Source organism: Brachypodium distachyon, chromosome 3 (assembly GCF_000005505.3).
Source record: "Brachypodium distachyon strain Bd21 chromosome 3, Brachypodium_distachyon_v3.0, whole genome shotgun sequence".
Classification (NCBI taxonomy): Eukaryota; Viridiplantae; Streptophyta; class Magnoliopsida; order Poales; family Poaceae; genus Brachypodium; species Brachypodium distachyon.
Genome location: NC_016133.3, coordinates 47,552,415 through 47,571,678, shown reverse-complemented (window position 1 = coordinate 47,571,678; position 19,264 = coordinate 47,552,415). Strand labels below are relative to the sequence as shown.

The window sequence follows — 19,264 nt, the reverse complement described above, 5'->3', positions numbered from 1 at the left end:
TTTGTTTTGGAAAAGTCAGGAGAAGCGAACACTAGAAAAAGCCTCCTGGCAAATCTGTGGTGCTCGTAAGCCACAGCCATAATCTTACTCTAGCCCGCGACTTCCTTTCCGCTCGACTGCGTGCGCGTGCTGAGCAGAGAGGACACACACAGAGAGATTAGAGAGATGGCTTGCCCTGCCCAATCCATGCTCTCTGCCAGCAGCTGCGTATTCCTGAGGAGCAGCAAGCCTCAGCAGGCCACGATGCTGCGAGGCGGAGGCACCGGCATCGGCAGCGGCAGGCTCTTCCTTTGCAATGCCTCTTCGTCGCCGACGCCGTCCCAGGACGATTCCGAGTGCAACGAGGTGGAGTGCGCCCCGGAGAAGGAGGTATACATCTCGTCTAGCTACCTCGATCCCCTTCTCTTCTTCTTCTTCTTCTTCTTCTTGTGTGGACTTGGCAGTGAAGTGAAGTGCATGGCGTGTGGTAGGTCGGAAGCCTTAGCGTGGAGTGGCTGGCGGAGGAGAGGACCAAAGTGGTGGGCACTTTCCCTCCCAAGAAGAAAGGATGGACCGGCTACGTCGAGAAGGACACCGCAGGCCAGACCAACATCTACTCCGTCGAGGTACGTTAGCATAATACCATGTCCAAATCATGGGCAGATTTTCTTCTGGGTCTTCTTGTTCTCCTCACCACGTGCAAACTGGACGAGCAGCCGGCGGTGTACGTGGCGGAGAGCGCCATCAGCTCGGGCACGGCGGGGACGTCGTCCGAGGGGTCCGAGAACACGGCGGCGATCGCGGCCGGGCTGGCGCTCATCTTCATCGCGGGGGTGTCCTCCGTGCTGCTCCAGGTGGGCAAGAACCAGCCGCCGCCGCAGGTCACGGCCTACTCCGGCCCGCCGCTCAGCTACTACGTCGCCAAGTTCCAGCCGGCCGCCGCCGCCTTCTCGGCCCAGCCCAGCCCCGCCGTCGTGGCGGCTGCGCCGGAGGAGACGCCGTCGACGTCTGATTCGCCCACCGTGGAGGCTTCGGCGGCGGATCAGTCGTCCCCCGACGCGGAGCAGCTGTCCTCGTGAGCTGCTATACATGCTCCTAGTGTGATTTGTGCATCTTTTCAAGTGCACGTCCAGGCATATAGAGTTTGATGTGGAAGCCAGGCATGAGCTTGTGCGTGCCTGTAATACAGTATCACGTTATCTGTAACTGTAATTTCATTATGTTGTGATGATGCGTGCTAGGAAGCAAGGATGAAAGACATATATACATGGTAGATGGAATGGAAACGTTTCCAGAGTGTTAAAAATTTCGTAGTCCTCTATATACAATACGGCACATATATAAACACCAACGACACGATGCCAGCAGCATATCTGCGTTCTTCATCTTACTCACAGAATCACCACAGCATTGTTTCATCACATAACTAGCATACCTGATGCCCTTTCCCAACGGTGAACCTTCCGATCCTCCTTGCTCCAAGAAGGCATTTCCACAGCCGGGGCACAAACGTGCTTCGTGAAGAATTCGACCACATATTGGCAGAAGCAGAAGACCGATTACAGCAAGTGAATGTACCACGGGCCGTGGACTTGTTCTGATACTGTCGCTACTTTGATTAGTAGTTCAGACGCCTTCACTACACGGTCGGTGAGATATGTAGCACCAATGCGCCTCAGGGCTGCCTCGGCGAGTTTCTTGCCCTTCGGCCCGCTACCACCCAAGGTGATTGCACGGAACGCACAATAAACAGATCGAGAGACCTTCCTGAAGACAGTGTCATCGGTCTGGAGGCTTTTAAGGAAGACCCTAGTCAATATCTGCTTCCTGTTGGCCACTTGATCTGAACAAGAGCCGCTTGAGGTTGACGAATGGATCATCACCTCAATGATCTTGTCTGTGCTAACATCAGGCAAGTCGTCTAGTAGCTCTGTGAGAGTGTTAAACAGTTCCAAGATTGCACTTTCCAGTTCTGAAGGAGTGGTCTCTGAGTTCTCACTCATTAAAACTTGACGCTGGACAAGCATACTGTAAGAAAAAGTTAACTAGCTTCAGTCAATTATTCTAGTGCTGCTATGATATCACATAACAATGATATAAAATAAATTAAAGTTTCACCTTGTCGCAATAACTATCACTTGTTGGAATTGACTCTGAACAGAGCGCAACCTCAACCAATTGAGCTTGAAGGTCTCAGGTACTGACTTCCTTTGCAGGCCCTCCATGCTGCTGATAAGCTGTAATAGCCCAATTCTTATTAGCTTGTCAAGCCTTTCACCCGTGCACTCTGGTAGCCCTGTACATTCTGTTTCACATTATGCAAAGTGAGCAATAAATTCAGGTAATGACCAAGAAAGAAAGAAGGGAAGAATATACCTGCTGCAGGTACTGTAGAATGTTGCTGATCTGGAAATCCACGGCCAGTACGAAGGGTAGTAACAAATGGCTGAACCTGCTATGAGAAGTTTGTAAGTTAAAACAGTCCATGAGCTCATGTGAGGGGTCTGTAAGTTTAATGACTAACAGCAGGTGAGAGCCACGAGTACTTGTACTATTGTTGCTTAAAACAGACAGTGGCTGAGCAGTGTTTATTAAGAACAAGAAACTAACATGGTCTGTGGCAGGCAAGATCTGAAAGGAGCTGACATATTCATTCCATTCTTCTTCTACCATATCCTTTGAGGTAGAAATCCACTGAATAGTTGAAGGGAGAGATATTGATGCACTGGAACGGGATCCATAGCGATCAGCAAAAGCTTTCTGCAGGTACTCGACCCCACCTGAGCCCTTTATAATCGGTTTCAATAGTTGGATTCGTGCTTTACTGACTTCTGCCTGAAGAGCCTGTTTAATATAAATATATTCAGTCTTGGAATGATGTGTCATCGCATAGTTAGTGAAGTTTATTTATTCAAGAACCCAAGGTATTAACAAACCTTTAATTCTTCCATAGTGAACCTCAAGCCCTTGCTGATAGCTATTATGAATGAATTTTGACCTCTATCATTACATTCAGAGTGCTCAATCAATTCATTCAATAATTTGTCATGACTATTCTTCATTTGGTCTTCCTTTGCAGGAGAAGATAATTTACGCAGCATGCCCAGAGAGTACTGCAAAATCTGCCCCAAATATTGTGTATCCTGGGTGTTCGACTCAAGTACCTTTATGCCGAAAACGATAAAATTGTTATCCGATTTTTTTTTTGTAGATTCATCATAAGACCACTCAAACTCTTCTTACCTGGGACAACATTTCGACATTAACATTGTTGGTTATTTCTTCTTTCCAGCCATTAGGAGCCATCTGGTGCAATGCATCCCTGACTTCCTTTACCAGGTTGATCAGATAGCTGTAGTCCGGTTTGTCTCCTCTCATTGAATCAACAACCACATCCCAGAAAGCTTTCTCCATTGTTTCCCTTACTTTTGCCTGAGAATTAAAAGGCAAGCGACTGAGAAATTACATACTACTTTAACTATTTGAGTTCCCCAAAACTCAAAATGCTGACACAAATTGTCTACCATGATATACATTTCTGGATCTTATATTAGCCTAAATATGAAGCTATAAGATATGACTTTACCTTGAAATCCCCCTCAGCTTTACCAACGTCATCAAAGCTATCAGGAAAAGAACCATGAAGAATCTCATTGACCATATGTTCATTCTCTGTGGGCATCTTTTCTGGTACTGTGCTCATTTGGTCAATCATGGCCTTGTCTCCTGCGCTACTTTCAGATGGTGCAGGGGAAGCTGCAACCAAAGATTGGACAGCCTCAATCTCCGTCGTAAGTTTTTCTGACATAAGTTTTTCTGACACTCTGCTGGTCTCCGGACCACTGTTGTCCTTGTGTCCGGTGTTACATTCAGAAGGTGAAGAGGAAGATCTGCACAAAGATTGAACGACTCTACTTGGCGTTTCAGCGATGTCTGAATTATCTTTAATGGCAGAAAGAGGAGGCTGTCTAGAAGGAGAAGCGGCCTTTGCAACAGCTGTTGCCAAGGGGCTCCCATTTTCCTTGGCTCCAAGAAACTTAGACCTTGTCTCTGACAAAGCAAGTTGCATCCTCTCAATACCAGCTTCGCCGCCTAGATGCCAAACCTTCTCCCTTAGAAGTTTCTGATCTACCATAACCTGGATGACAAACACAAACGTTTTTCAGCAGATGTTACACGTACAAAGGTGTCAACACAAGAGTACAAGAGTAAATAAACAAAATAAAAGTTGTAGAACTGAAATGCCTCGTGCACTAGACAAATAATATGCATCAAAAACAAAACTTGTCACTCAAGTGATATGGCAAAACACAAAAGGAAGCACTGAGCATATAAATAATACCTGTTTCTGGATGGCCTTCAAATTATTAGTGAGGTTATCTTGTCGGCTTTCAGTAGTTAATTTGCATGTTCGCATCATTGATAGCTCAAGCTTGCATGCAGCTGTCACAAGATCTTCCTCTAGCGCCTTGGCGTCTTTTGCTTTCCACACCACAAAATGGTAAAGATAAGTACACCAAGCTTTGTCAAATGAAACCAACTGAGATCTGAATTTTTTCCGATCAGCAGCAACTGAAGAAGATTCCTGGTGATTAGGAGGTCCAGGAGAGACGGTATCTAGTGTTGGCTGCCTCAATATGCATGCACCATCTAACCCATCAAGTATTGTCTTCGTCAGCAGTTCAAATTCCTTCACAAAGTTTTCTGCCGACTCCAACAGTACTTTCTCTCGCTCACCTCGTACATTAAAAACAGCACTGGGATGACCTCTTATCATGTAAGAACAAAGCACTACCCTGGGTGAATATCTAGGTAACTTGCCAGTGTCAGCATTTTTATTTGTCTTTTTTGGTGTTACTCTAGCTCTTCCAGCACTACTTGATAGGACCATCCTCTTTGGTGATCCCAGGTGCTTGAGCAAATGGTTGATATTCTCTGGCGAGGATGAACTTGATGACTGAGAAAGAATAAAACGACTCTCCAAGCGATCAAGCAATGCCCTAGTGGTCTCAACAACTTTTGGGGATTCAATGCACAGCGCTAGTTTTTCAAATGGCAAGGATTCAGCAGATTCCTGATTTATTTCCAGCACATCAAAGGCCCTAGCCAAAACCACTGTTGTCTTCCTAGACATTATGAATCTTCTCCAGCACCTGATAAAAGAATCAATAAAACATCCTCTATGCATACAAACAAAAATTATTTGAAACTTGAAAGTTGTTGGGCCACATAAGACCATACCTTGCCAGCTTTCTTGAAAGAAAGTCCCCGTGTTTAACTGAACTGATATGTACAGAGCACTGGGGCCTTTCTTGCTGCCGTTTTGCCTGTTTTTGAATACATAGTTTATAATGTAAGTCAACGGGTTAAATCAATTGTTCCAGCTCTGCACCATAAAATACATACCCTCTGAAGTTTGTCGTCTGGTTGTTCTTTTAATTTGCTCCTCTCAGTTTCTCCCTGGCCAAATGCAGTTTTGGTAGCAAGATGGGCCTGTGAAAGCCTACCCTGAGCCCGTGTTTTCTCAGCTTCCAATAGCCCTATCCTTCTCTTCTCAGCTGCATTACGCTTCTGCAGGAATGCAGACCGCACACGCTCCCTGTACTTGTTCTCATATGCCACTCTCTGCCCAAGGAACCTTTTTGTCCTCTCCTCCAGCGCAGCCCGCCTCTGCAAACGTGCTTGCAAGAGTTGAATACGATTCTCCTCCGCCTGCCGGACCCGGTATTCAACTCTCATGCCAAGCTCCTCCCTTTCCCTGTTGAACCTCATTTCTGCGTCATTCTTAGCAGCTTGACGCATCTCGTCCAATTTAGCTAAACGGTTCTGTTCCTTTGCCAAAAGGTTCAACCTACAATTATAAATTAGTCTTAACTGATCCCTTTGCTCAAGTAGAATCAAATGATATAATATGCTGATTTCCCTCTTTTGATTACCTCTTCTGGTTAGCAGCCACAAGCTTTGCTTCAAGGCGCTGCTTGGGATCCTCCTCCTGAGATAGTTGTGAAGTGCTCCTGACCGTACGCCTTGCTTTGCATGACAATGCTTCATGGAATTGCTGGAGAGGATAACATCTTACATCAGTAGGAGTAGCAATCATATTTTTCTAGGAGCCAATGAAACCTCGCACGCAAGTCACAACTCTATCCAATTTTGGTCGTTTCACCCCTTCACACAGCTCTCAAAAGCTAACTAACTGAACAAGAGAGTATGTGAACTTCCTGGTCGTAGTCTTGTAATTGGAACTCAACATTCTCATCATCAGAACAGGGGCTCTTTTTTTTCTATTCTCCTTAAGCCACACCATCAAGTAATAAATGCTGGTCATGCAATGGTAAGACACCCGCTGTCCTCTGGCTGTCAAGCACGAGCCAACTCCTCCCGTCCTCATTTTTTTTTCCACCACAACGAAAAAACTACTCCCTCCGTCCAACAAAGGATGTCTCAACTCTGACTAAATTTGAATGCATGTATACACAAAATCATGTCTAGATACATCCAAATTTTGACAAACTTGAGACATCTTTTGTTGGACGGAGGGAGTATAACTTATCTTCTACTCCGTATTAGACTTTATTGTTGGCCTATCATATTGGTACATGCTTCAAATATTTACAGATTTTTAAAGTTTGCCATTCGAAGGCCTCTTATATTTGCGGGCATATCTGTTTTATGCAATTCTTATAATTTTTAATTTTGTATCATGCATTTCCGCAGCAACTGCTGTGGGGCATTGTCTTTTGCCTAGTTAAGTACGTAGTACTATAAGAATTGCAACATTAAGCTAATGCGAAGTTTTAGTCGGATTAGTATTAACCACATAAACGTGCTAAATCTCCACTCCGAAATCCTACTAAAACTCGGAACTAGCAGCCAGCTAAAAATACGTAACCGGACCCAACCCAAATAATGGAACACGCAGCGAAGAAAAGGGAGAGAGAGCGGCGCACCTGTCTCCGCAGATGGGCGTCGCGGAGCTTGGCCTCGATCTCCTCGGCCGTCGCCGGCGCGCCAGCGCTTGACTCGCGCGCCTGGAGGAGCCTCCTCCTGATCCGCGGCGGAACCCTGGAGGCCGGTGACCCTTCCTCCACTGGTATCTCCAACGCCACCGCCTCCGGCACCCCCATTCGCTCCGAACACCGATTCACGACCAGGTTCCGCACGAAACTCCGCGAAGTCGAGTCAGATTCCGCCCGAGATATGGCAAATCCCTCCGCAAGGCTCGTCGGATGTTGCAGCTGGGCTGTCGTTGTTGGGTCGGGGGACTTCCGGGTGTCGGCTTCGCTCGAGAATGTTTTGAAGCGGATCTGAATAAGGGACGCAAGAAGTGAGGCCTGCGTGTCAGCGGTTCTGAGGGTGTTTCGGTAATTTGGGTCTTCAGACGTTGCGGAGGAGGGAGGTTCGGCAACGGCTGAATGACGGTTTTTTTCTTGATCGTTATAAGGTCCGGCGGTTTTCGTATTTCTTCTTTTCTAAGAAAAAGACGTCTCAACTTTTGACTAAGTTTGAACGTATCTATACACTAAGTCATGTCAAGATATATTTAAATTTTGACAAACTTGTGATGTGGCTCGTGGTGGTCCGATCTTTCGATGAGATTGGTAACTTTTTCGATTTGTGTAGGAGGTGACGTTGACGATCTGACTACGGTCTAAGAGGCAGTGCCTTAGCAATCGATACATCAACTACAGAAGGTTATTGATCACGCGGGGGCACGATCAACCTGACCACGAAGGTTTTTGTTCCTGCAAGCAATCGAAGAACAAGCAAGAACAAGATAAATAGCAGACGCAATCTGAAATTGCGAGTATACTATATCAAACCAATGTCTCAACGAGACGATGAGTTGGGGTTCCGAAAGCGGTAAAACAGGTGGTCTAACCGACACACGCGATTACACGAAGTAGTAGCAATGGTTAACTTTTAACTAAACAAAATCCAAATCTTCATAGGTGAACTCATGGAGTATATAAAGGAGTGGGGAGAGGTATTTTCATCCACCTTGAGGAGGAGGCCATAATCCATGTCTATCTCTAACTTTCCTAACAAACTACAACTTCATTGGAAAGATAAAAACAGAACTGTCAGCTTGTTTTGTTCGTCACGGTCAGCACGCCCCGAATATCTGGTGGGGCTGGATCCATTGGAAAGGTATTAAAATTACCTTTCCAACAAGTACTTGTTTGCTTGATTTGGACTCCGTATGCGGCCTGGGTGATTAAAAACAAATTCGGGTCTCCTGACAGCTTGGACCCGAGTCGGATTCAACTTTAATTCGTGATATCTTTCTCTAGCAAGCTCCGAATCATGTGCCGTTTGATTTGTTGGAAAGTAGACTTGAAATCCTTCTTTCTCAGCTGCATGGATGTTTGATTCTTGTTGCACCTCCCGCTGGCCTCCATTGTATCTCATCTTTACCTTGGACTTGAAAAGCTCGACCAAATACCTACGTAATAAAATGATACAAGCTAGTAGCTCTGCCTCTTCATGCATATAACATTGAAAACAAATAGTACTTGACTTCACCTAATTATAAATGTTATCGAATACTATAGAATTGAGGGTGCTGAAGGTCGTATCCATGGTCATTATGTCCATAGCCGTCCTCGGCGTTGTTTGTGCTGAAAAGAGATTGACAAAATAGACAAAGTGTGTGCATGGTATATGTATATGTCATCCATCTTAAAACATCTCCTTTCTTTCACAAGTTTTATTGGACCGACGAAGTAGTATTATTTAAAGTTGTAATATAAAGGGTTAATTGGATCTATGCCACTTTCTATTCCACTAGTTGGAGATATGCTATTACAAAAACTTGACTTGGAAAAATGTCACTCTAACTTTCTTATACCTCTATTAATACCATTCTGTCCACTTAGGACCAACAAATGTTCATAAAATACATGTATTTCAGCGTGTACAACAATATTTACTGTAATATTTACAACGTTCATCAGTACGTTCGAGTCTTCCAGGCTCCATAAAGGTTAAATTTTTTTTCAAATTTGGCCCAAAATTCAATCTTCTCAGAAAAATCTATAAAAATTACAGAAAATAAAAAATAGTAATATGAGTCCACCATTGGGGACGGGATATGAGGAGCGCGTGGGATAAGAGGAATGGAACTGTTTGATTTGGGATGGGGAAAAAAACTGTTCGTATAGAGCTATGTCTATACGTATTTAGACAGTATACATGCTGGTATTGAACAAAATGGCATGAATAGATGTATAAAAAAGTTAGAGTGGCATTTTTCCAAGTCAAGTTTTTGTAATGGCATATCTCCAACCGGTGGAAATTATAATGGCATAAATCCAATTAACCCTAATATAAATGTCTTACTCTATTTTTAACATCTCTAAAAAAATATCGTTTAACATAACATTGCTTGAATTTAGCCATTCATTTTGTAGTCAATGTTACGAATTTCCAACCCCTTAATATGTGCTTTAGTCAACCCGTTAATGGTGAATCTTTAGATAGAATGAACTCCAAAATCTAAACCGTTGATTATAGGATGAATGGCGCCATATATGATTTCAAAGAACACTGGAGGATTGTCCCTGAGAAATAGAGTAAAACACACGCTTAGCAAGAAAAATTCAATTAACCTTTACCAATATTCTTTGGAAAAGTAAATATAAAGCTCACCAAGCATGACGAAATCTTTCACTTACAATCACTGCACACGTTATATGGCGTATTCCAAGGGCATGGCGTATACGTTGACAAAGGTGTAGGTTACTGACTTGTGTGCATGGCACATGCGTCAAAGTGCAAATGCACGCGTCTATGCATTGTGCGTGCTCCGTGCCCAAATCGCATGCCACTCTCCAACCTATGTGGTCAGTCAGTTATATAGAGTCAATTTATGTCTCATATCGTTGAAGCACAACCTATACCACATGATTCCATATGTGAGACATTTTGTTATTTTCTTTCCAAAGTATAGTGAGCAAAGTGATTTTTTTCTCAAGTATAATGATCATAGACATATTTTACTCTGAAGTAAAGTATAAAGCTTCATGGCACACATTTTTGTTGTTGCTGGAGAAGCGAGCTAGGTCACTGCTGTAAGAAAAAAAGGCAACAATTAATGATTAATGACTTTGGGGGCGGCGGTGGAAACCGAGGGTGCGGGAGAGGGGTTACCCAAAAACTCCCTGGCAATGCACTCCGAGTGGTAGTCATGCTGGGTGGTGGAGGTCAACTTAGGTTGGTGACAGTGTTGTCAACGCCGAGAGAGTGAGGGTGCTTCCAGCAAGCTAGTGGCATCAGTTTTCTGGCAACGTTGTTTGTTGGGTTGAGTTCGTTGGGTTGCGTTCCTAGCCTAGTTTACCCACAATAGTCTATCTCAGTGTCAGGTTCGTTCGATCGTCCTTAATGAATTGCTTTGTATGTGGTTTCAGCCTAGTTTTTCTTATAAACTGGGCTAGTATTTGATATGATATGAGCTTGCAATCCTCTTGATGAGGTTTATGTAAAGAAGGAAGATGCATTGTTATGATGAACATGGTGAAATGATGGAAACAGTGGCAGAGCGTGTTGAGACATACTATAAGTTCAGTTTCCCTAAATGCAATTGCACCCTAAGTCGTATCATGTATATTAGACATATTTATACAGTTTTTTCAATGGTTTGTATCCTAGTGGGCTGCATAGGAATGCTCTCTTTTCAAGTGTCTGCGATGAAAACATGAGTTGTTCTCGGTTTGCATGGTCGCATCTAATTAAGATGCGATATATCTTCTTTTCCTCATTAAAGTCGCATTCGATTGTTTTGTTAGGTAGTAGGTTTTACATACAATACATTGGAGCGGTAGGAGTTATGTTGTAAAAACTTTCCTCTTATATATTTTCAAACAGTTCCTTCCTTTATAAGCACTTGTGGGGGCGTAGGAGGATGGAGACCGAAACTGCCTTAGAGATGGATAAACGTTTTTGCAAAAGGTTCCGGGACGCTCATGTCAAATAGAGTGGTTTAGATTTGATTCATGTTTGGTTGTAGACACAGTCTAAAATGAAACACTAGTCTAGCGATGACGTGACAAAATTAGAGATGCAAAAAGTCAACACAGAGACGAGAGAGACCAGAGCTAGTAGAGATAAAGGGTTTGAAAACAACAAAATTACTCCGTACTCCCTCCGTTCCATAATTCTTGTCGAAATATTACATGTATGTAGACGTTTTTTAAGAATAGATACATGCATTTTTAGACAAATTTAAGATAAATATTATGAAACGGAGAAAGTATCTTTTAAAACAACACAACAAAATTTAACTACATCTCCGACGAATTCATTTTTACAGCCGCATCGAAAGCATGCGAGGAGGCAAAATTTAAATTCTCCCACAGCCACCTACGGGGAGCGGCTGAGTTCAAGAACAAAGATTTACCAAATTACCCGTATGAAACCGGCAATTACACTCTCCTGCCCCTGGAGGTTACCCTGTGGAGAGTTCGAGACGCGACCCCCCCCCACCCCCCCCCCCCCCCCACCTCACCTCACCAGGGCTTCTCCGCCTCGTTCCCCACGCAACCGCGACCTTCCGGTCCATTCCTTTACCCCGTAGCCGACTAGCCCAATCGCGGCTGGACTCGCCTCTGGGTAAGCTTCCCGTCGATCCAATTCCTGCTCCTGGAGTTCTAGAGATTTCTCCTGCGTTCTAGGTTTCGGCTGGGGTCGGCGTGTTGTGTGGGGGCAATCTTCGTCTCCTCACGGCTTGGTCCTTTTTTTTTCCTGCTGATTTTGCCCCCAGGAGTTGGATTGGCGGATGGTTGCGAACCAGGAGGCGGCGGCCACAGAATCAGCGCCGGCGGCGACGGTGGACGCGATGCGGCTGGCGTCGCGGTGGCGGTCCCCGGCGGAGTGGGAGGCCGCGGCGGCGGCGCTGGAGGCCGAGCCCTTGCCGTCCCAGCTCAACACCGACAACAGCTCGGGCCTCTTCGCGGTCGTGTCCATCGACAAGATGTCCGTCAAGTACCTTGGCGTCAACCACCACGGCCATGATGTCGGGGTCGTGCAGGCCGACTGCCCGGCCCCCACCCACCGAGCCGTCTACTACTTCGAGATGACCGTGGTGAACGCTGGCCTCAAGGGGCAGACCTCCATTGGGTTCACCACCGAGAGCTTCAAGATGCGGCGCCAACCTGGGTGATCCACCTTTTCTTGGCTCTTCTTCTGTTTGGTCTCGATAGTTTGGATTTAGTGCTATTTGAGCACTTAGCAGTGTCAAACATGGAGTACGTACATTGTCATTTTTAGAAAATGTCAATAGTTTGTGGTGTTATTAGCTAATTGCATAGCCTGTCTGGTATGAGTTGTGGTCTTGTGGAGACCTGAAATTGCTTAATCCTGACGAGGAAAGCTAAATACATGTAGCTTCAGTGCTTGTATTTAACTATTTGTTGCAATTCCTAGATCTTTCGTGATGACAAGAGTATGCAAGTTCGTATGGATGTTCGTAATTTCTAACTGTTGTTGGCCCTTCGGCTATTATTTTCATGGCAGTCTATCAGTTGGGAATGTTGCTTGCCATGCTCTTAATATCTATGTAATGCTTCATATTTGTTTGCAAATAGAACCTGTTTTCCTTTTAATTTCAACTGACTTGAAATTTGCTCTGCTTATATCATTTTAGTGCTTTCTATTCAATGACAATTTCCTGCTGGTTATCCTCTCTGTCCTTTCTTCTTTCCAGCTGGGAATCTCAAAGTTGTGGATACCATGGCGATGATGGCTATCTTTACCGGGGTCCAGGGAAAAGCGAGTCTTTTGGTCCCAAATTCACATCTAGTGACATAATTGGTGCTGGCATCAACTACATATCACAAGAATTTTTCCTCACGTAAGTGCGATAATTCTTGACAAATTGACAGTGTTTGTTTGTTTTGCTGGTGATTCGTTAATCTTCTATGAGGTGTTGTATTTCTTATATACTAGCATAGTGCCTGTGCGTTGCTACAGTACAGTATTGCAAAAAAAAAAGATCCATCTTCAATTGTATGCAACGAACAATCACGTCTTCTACATAATAACCACGTAACAGTAAGTATGTGTCTTCTGTATGAGTAGAAAGTATAGGGGGAGTGAACTCACCCCCAACCCAATGTTTATATGCAGGAAAGAGTTAGAGTTATCGTCTCTGTTTTTGTTGGTTTGTCTAAAGATGAATAAATATGTTTGGTTGGTACTTTCATTATAAACCTTTTAATTTGGAAAATGTCAGTTTTGGATTTGCACTGCCACCATGACCTTCTGGTACTGGTATCATATGCTTGTTTCTTGTTCCCCCTCTCAGGTTTTTTACCTGTTCAGTGTTTACTTTATTAAGGATATTATGTTACACTGTGATCTAATTAGTTCTAGTATCTTGTAGAAAAAATGGATCTCTGGTTGGAGGATTTCCAAAAGATATTAAAGGCCCACTATATCCTACTGTTGCAGTTCATAGCCCGGGTGAAGAGTAAGCTGCCTCTTTCTATTGTGTTTTAGCTAAAATGAAAATGCATAAATTTTTTTTGCGGGGATGAAAAAGCATAATTGAATCTGCAGTCTGCAAAATTATGTGTTCATACCTTTCTTTTCCAGTCTCTGCTGTCCCGGTTTACTGAATGAGTAATATACTCCAGGAACTTTTTTTTTGCCCCAGTGAGTGGGCATAACCCTCTTATGTATATTATAAAGAGAGAACAGTCCGCTGAAATCTTCAACACTTTCACTTCTACTGCACTGTGGTCTCACAGCTGTTGAATAGGCTTCTTTTAAACAAGCATGAGGTTCCATATTTCTTTGTTAGTTTAGACTTTTTTTTTCTTCTTCCAAAAAGTGATTGTAGTAACTACCTGCCAAGTAGACTAATCACAAGAGCTCTGACCAGGAAATTAAATGAAATAATCCATATTCTGATTCATCAAGCACAAACTTTATAGTTGGTGTTCCAAGTTACTTCAATTATTTGCTAAAACATACCTTATGGTAACACCTGTTAATGACTCTTTGTTTACTACTTAGATATACCATCACAATAGTCTGACCTCCTTGCCACATCATCATTTAAACTAACAAAACTGCCTCCAGTAATACATAAGGGTGTTTTTGCTCCAGTTTCAAAAGACTATGAGCTAGAGTGCCCAGTTTTATAATTGTGAGAAGGAAATAAGTTTTTTATTTCCCTACCTGTTTTCACTGAGCCCGCCTTCATCTTATTTATCAACTACCTACCTCAAGCTATTATCTTGATTTCATAAGTACATACACCTGTGACTGGTCGATTTTGGTTAGATCTGATTATTTGAAATTTTGCAAATCAGATTGACAGTAAACTTTGGAAAAGAACAGTTCTGTTTTGACATTGAGGTGAGTCAAGATATTTCTGCTACTCATTTGTGAATTGTGATTCCTCCTCTCTATGGTACTAAGTGCACAATAACAGTATTTTGCGGCATCCATGAAACATATTTCATTGTCTATTTTGAATTACCCATCTCAGTGTCCCAAATTTCACTGCATTGCATCTTAAGTGCTACTCTTATTCCGAAATTTTGCATGCACTTCTTATGGCATATTGGCCACCAAGATATGGGGCCACAAAGTTCAATTGATTTTCCTCGATTGCAATCCCAGCTCTTCTGATACACATGGTGTTTTAGTTTATAGAGCTAATGTGGATATAGTTGTGAACTGATGATGTAGCTGACATGCCATACAGAGTATTCACTTCACTTGGTGTGCATTGTATAGAGTCTTCATGATTGATGCAATTCACACTTGTTTAACAGGGTTATATTCTCGAGGAGAAAATGAAGCAACAATCAGTTAGTGACAAATTGTACTTGCAACCAGACATCAGTCACTGGTATACCTCCATATCTAAATGACAACCTATTATGTTTAGTGTTGCATCACACATTGCATGTAAATCCCCAAATTAAGGTAAAATGGTCATGATTAGAGTTTTCTTTTATGACCATTTTACTTGTGCTGTCGATTTCTTTCTTTTACCAGACTGTCAATGTCTTTGGGTTCCATTGCTGTTTTTGTGTTGTTGAGCTTTACCACTTTGTATAATCTAATTTGTGGCTGACCATCTTCATTTTCATCGAACCCTATTTCAAGCTTGCTTCCACTAAATTGTTTAATTACGTGCCGTGCACTTCGTTCTTTTCATGATATTTGAAATAATCTTTCTAGGTTGAACCGTCTTACATGTATGTGCCATGCACTTATGACAGGATTGTTCGTTCATATCTCCTACATTATGGCTACCAAGATACACTAAATTCTCTTGATATGGCAAGTGAAACTGATCCTCCGGCCAATCACCAAAATGGTTATGGGGAACCGCCTGAAATGTACGGTCTTAGCCACAGAAAAATGTTGCGTCAGGTGAGCTGAGAAATTTACATATAATGATATAATTGAGTTCCTGTGGTAGTTTATTTCGTTCTCTTTTTTAATACTCCCTCCGTCCCAAAATAACTGACGTGATTTGTATAGATTCTTATACAAATCCACGTCACTTATTTCGGGGACGGAGGGAGTATCTTAATTAGCAGCTCTGAGGAGTCAGATTTTTTAATTAGCCTTTATTGTAACAGTTGAACAGCTAAAAACCAGTTACTAGTCAGATGAATGAAACCTTTGTGCGAAGTATCCAGTGTGGTTATTGTCTATGTGTGCTACAGTGGGGTAACCAGACGCCAATTAGTTATATTTGTGACTTTTTACGATAACTCAACACAAAATAGTTATGTTTGTGAAGTGGTACACTTATACACTTCATTGACTGTTGCAAATGGTATGATTGGAAGCTCCATGAGAATAAATTTTCTTAAAACAAAATCAACTAGCTAAGTGCCTGCACGTTGCTGCATAGCTCATTATATTATTTTTATTTTAAACCTAACGAATGTTTTTCACATAAGGAACGTGCCCTTCCCTTTCAGGACTTTCTTTTTCTCTTTACTGGCCCTCATTTTTGGAATCGGGAGATTAGATTTCGGGCCCCCTAATTTTTCCAGTGTGTGGGGAGGATGCACCATCACTACCAACTGTAAATTTAGAGATAGTGAAGATGATTGCTCACTGCTCTGCTCTTAGCTGTTATTTAAGTTGCATTGTAAGCTTGACATATTCCGTATTTTTGGCTGTGCAGCACCAATACGTGTTGTAAGCTTCGCATATTCCATATTTTCGGCTGTGCAGCACCAATATTTTGTAGCTATTACGTTTGTCCATATTTTTCCACTTAACCTTAAGTATAACATGCAGAGGAAATTGTCCCCTTTTGATTTTTGCCTCTAGTGTGGTTCCTGTCTTCTGAAACAGTTCACTTGATTTCTTGAAGCTTATCATGAATGGGGATATCGATTCTGCATTCAAAAGACTAGAAGAGTGGTATCCACAGGTCATAAAGGTATACTGTACTGTCTTGTAGTTTATTCAGTTATTCCCTGTCATTTCATTCCACAAAATGCTATCGTGATTACCAAAAAACCGGTGTTGTGATTTGTGACAAAAAAAATTGTACACTGTCTTGGATCAATATCGTGGACTTGCATTTGTAGTTAGTTTCCTCAGCGCAACATTTTCCGTTTTACATGATCTGTTCCCCAGAAAGAGTTAGTTGCATTCTTTTTGCAGTCTAAGAATGAAATTATTTTTTGCAGGACAAAACATCAGTTATTTGCTTCTTACTCCATTCTCAAAGATTCATTGAATACATCAGGGTAATTATCTGAATATTCCGAATCAGTTGTTCTGCTTCATGATTCCTGCAGGATATATGGTTGGATGAGTTATATGAACATTTTCACTTCCGCTGTACATTAGCTGCCACTTTATATTGCAACTTCTGTGCGGTCTTTTCAATGATTAATATTTATCTCTCAGTAGGGTCCTCCACTAGTGATCTTAGAAAAAGAAGAAAAGAAATAAGAAATGTTGTTGTTAATAGGCATGTACATTAACTTCTCTCCATTTGTTGGAGTGTTTTTTAGATGAGTATACCTTTGAGTAAAGCAATAATTTAATATTATCTAGCTTAGCCTTCATGTGGAGATGCTTAACCACAATATGAAAACGGAGTAGGGTCTGCTTGTGGTGGCATTCCTCTGATGTTGTTCTTAACACCATCTTAATTATACTTACCTCTGGTCGTGCAAAAATAGTGGTCAAAGATGCATAGTGGAGACTGTGCAAAGTCAAAAACATCATCTACTTTTGAACAAACTGAGTGTTATCGACTTATCATAAAGGCACCAATGTTTTGATTCATTTCATGTTATATATCTTCTAACCATCAAATTTGTGAATATATTACAAACCATGATTTTTAGGGAAAGAATATGATAGCGGCGAAGTATCCGGTGAAAACCACCTCTACGGTGCAAACTGTGAAAACTCCATCGAAAAAAGTTCAAAAAATTCTAAAAAAATCACATATGTTAGAAAAGTGATGTTTTATATATGTGTAAAATTTCAAGTGCAAACTCAATTTTGTTTGGTAGCAGCGAAAAAAAAACAAATTCTGCATGAATAGTGGTCTTTCAGTGTCTGACACTACTCATTGTAAATTTCTCTTTTTAATTCCTTTCAAATGCTTATTATTTTGAAATTGAAATTTTGCAGGTTTGTAGAACATCACACTCCCAACATATGGTATTTTTGTAGAATTTTTTTGAAACTTTTAAACATGGTTTTTATGAAGTTTGCACGGTTTGCACCAATTGAGGGCTTTCACCGGATACTTCGCCTATGATAGCATCCATGATAATATGTTGCAAGTTGGTAGTTGTGTCTAGTTTCACCTAATTCCAGCATGTTGCAAGTTGCTAACAGTGTCTAGTTTCACCTAATTCCAGCCTTCACCAGACTTATAGCAAATGATAATTGATGCTGGTTTACCCTTGAGTTTTCTGGTGGTTATTTGTACTTGTCCAAGCTCCTCTGATTGCTGTATGGGCTAGCTGGCATACAGTTTGTTTGCATGCACACAGTTAGCACTGGGATATGAACTATGCTGCTTTATGTCTTATTTAATCTGTGCACTCATTTCTTCATGCATTAGGCTGAGCACCTGGAGGATGCTGTAAAATACGCTCGTGCTAACCTCGCCAACTTCTTGACACACAAAGCTTTTGAGGGGTTGCTGAAGGTAGTTCCATGGCCTTTTTAGATGGTTCATTTTTCTATTGCCTACAATACCTCTTTACAATAGCAAATTACTCAAACGTCATCCTTGGTGGACTTGCATCAGTGAGCTATATACTTTGTATTGTTGATCTAAACAGCGACTACTTTTCTGTTCTAGGAGAGTGTGGCCCTGCTTGCTTATGAGAAGCCTTCTGAATCTTGCATTGGATATTTGCTGGACTCTCCGCAGCGTGAATTTGTAGCAGATGCAGTGAATGCTGCCGTCCTGTCGACGAATCCCAGCATGAAGGACCCTGAGAGCTGCCTTTACTCGTGCCTCGAGAAGTTACTGAGGCAGCTCACGGTATGCAGCTCTGAGCTACGCGTGTTCAACAACGATCAAGGGGATGCGTTCCTACTTCATAAAGAAGTGCAGACCTGCGAAAGATCCAGGCGTTCCTAGGCACATCAAATTGGGCATCTGAGCAGTGAACTCCAAATTGAATTCCCCGTCCTTCTTGGAGTTGGAAGCAAAGAAGGATCGCCTGGAATGGTACGGTGGACAATGCCATGAGCAAACACACGTTCTTCCCTTGAGGTCCTGCAGCATTCCCCGAACCTCCATGAGGTGGACGGGATTTCACACAGCCACTGTAGCTGAAACATTTGTGCTTCCAGGAGTTCCTCCCGTGTAATCAGAAAACTTAGATTGACACATGGTCTTAAACCCCCCCAGTGTTTCAAAAACTCTGGTGGCTATGTGCAGTTAGACACTGAATGTTCAGATAAAGAACTTGAATAATACTGTAAATGAAATCAGATTAGCCTGTACCTTAGTTGTCCTGCAAATTCCTGTAACAAGTTTCAAGTATCGCCGGCGCTTTTCTGCCATTTCATGGCCTAAAGTGCATGGCAAAAAATAAATTGACGCTGTACTGCTCCCTTTGATCCTAAATTCTTGTCGTGGTTTTGGTTCAAATTGGAACTAAAACCATAACGAGAATTTATGATCCGAGGTAGTACATGTTTAGCCAAAAATAATTCTAGTGTAAAACTTTAACCAATTCTTTTCTCTTTGGTCAACTCCAGTCTCTATGGTGTTGGACGTTACTAGGTTAACACCGTATAGCTTGGAGTTGAAGAAAAT

At 42.3% G+C, this 19,264-nt stretch overlaps 3 protein-coding genes across 6 annotated transcripts; 2 read left to right on the top strand and 1 right to left on the bottom strand.

The window, feature by feature from the left end:
* The first annotated feature begins 46 nt into the window (after positions 1-46).
* On the top strand, positions 47-1,265 carry LOC100841662 (protein MAINTENANCE OF PSII UNDER HIGH LIGHT 1). Its single transcript, XM_003575097.4, has 3 exons — positions 47-369; positions 471-605; positions 696-1,265. The coding sequence occupies exons 1-3, from the start codon at positions 166-168 to the stop codon at positions 1,056-1,058; spliced, it is 702 nt and encodes a 233-aa protein (XP_003575145.1). The 5' UTR covers positions 47-165; the 3' UTR covers positions 1,059-1,265.
* On the bottom strand, positions 1,229-7,300 carry LOC100841358. Of its 4 annotated transcripts, none has more exons than XM_014900926.2 (12): positions 6,930-7,300; positions 5,916-6,037; positions 5,386-5,830; positions 5,221-5,306; positions 4,322-5,132; positions 3,566-4,117; positions 3,223-3,411; positions 2,916-3,143; positions 2,590-2,823; positions 2,356-2,434; positions 2,098-2,284; positions 1,229-2,007 (listed from the first exon to the last, which is right to left on the bottom strand). In XM_014900926.2, exons 1-12 carry the CDS (start codon positions 7,104-7,106, stop codon positions 1,539-1,541), a joined length of 3,579 nt encoding a protein of 1,192 aa, XP_014756412.1. In that variant the 5' UTR covers positions 7,107-7,300; the 3' UTR covers positions 1,229-1,538. The 4 variants fall into 4 exon arrangements, with proteins under 4 accessions (XP_014756412.1, XP_014756413.1, XP_010235547.1 ...); XM_014900927.2 differs by having other exon boundaries at positions 2,098-2,275; XM_010237245.3 differs by having other exon boundaries at positions 2,098-2,275; positions 2,356-2,431.
* A 4,165-nt stretch (positions 7,301-11,465) lies between these two features.
* On the top strand, positions 11,466-19,158 carry LOC100841058 (ran-binding protein M homolog). The gene is made up of 11 exons (XM_003575095.4): positions 11,466-11,589; positions 11,741-12,135; positions 12,683-12,829; positions 13,361-13,447; positions 14,295-14,340; positions 14,763-14,839; positions 15,216-15,369; positions 16,331-16,399; positions 16,653-16,712; positions 18,053-18,139; positions 18,296-19,158. The coding sequence occupies exons 2-11, from the start codon at positions 11,756-11,758 to the stop codon at positions 18,578-18,580; spliced, it is 1,392 nt and encodes a 463-aa protein (XP_003575143.1). The 5' UTR covers positions 11,466-11,589; positions 11,741-11,755; the 3' UTR covers positions 18,581-19,158.
* The last annotated feature ends 106 nt before the right edge of the window (positions 19,159-19,264 follow it).

What these genes read in the sequence shown, in the direction of transcription:
- LOC100841662 (XM_003575097.4), top strand. Translation starts at nt 166, where the DNA reads ATGGCTTGCCCTGCCCAATCCATGCTCTCTGCCAGCAGCTGCGTATTC. An exon ending in AGTGCGCCCCGGAGAAGGAG is followed by an intron (nt 370 to 470) that starts GTATACATCTCG and finishes GGCGTGTGGTAG; the next exon opens with GTCGGAAGCCTTAGCGTGGA. An exon ending in CCAACATCTACTCCGTCGAG is followed by an intron (nt 606 to 695) that starts GTACGTTAGCAT and finishes CTGGACGAGCAG; the next exon opens with CCGGCGGTGTACGTGGCGGA.
- LOC100841358 (XM_014900926.2), bottom strand. Translation starts at nt 7,106, where the DNA reads ATGGGGGTGCCGGAGGCGGTGGCGTTGGAGATACCAGTGGAGGAAGGG. An exon ending in CAGACGACAAACTTCAGAGG is followed by an intron (nt 5,307 to 5,385) that starts GTATGTATTTTA and finishes ATTCAAAAACAG; the next exon opens with GCAAAACGGCAGCAAGAAAG. An exon ending in AAGCTGAGGGGGATTTCAAG is followed by an intron (nt 3,412 to 3,565) that starts GTAAAGTCATAT and finishes TTTAATTCTCAG; the next exon opens with GCAAAAGTAAGGGAAACAAT.
- LOC100841058 (XM_003575095.4), top strand. Translation starts at nt 11,756, where the DNA reads ATGGTTGCGAACCAGGAGGCGGCGGCCACAGAATCAGCGCCGGCGGCG. An exon ending in CAACCAGACATCAGTCACTG is followed by an intron (nt 14,840 to 15,215) that starts GTATACCTCCAT and finishes CACTTATGACAG; the next exon opens with GATTGTTCGTTCATATCTCC. An exon ending in CTTTTGAGGGGTTGCTGAAG is followed by an intron (nt 18,140 to 18,295) that starts GTAGTTCCATGG and finishes TTTCTGTTCTAG; the next exon opens with GAGAGTGTGGCCCTGCTTGC.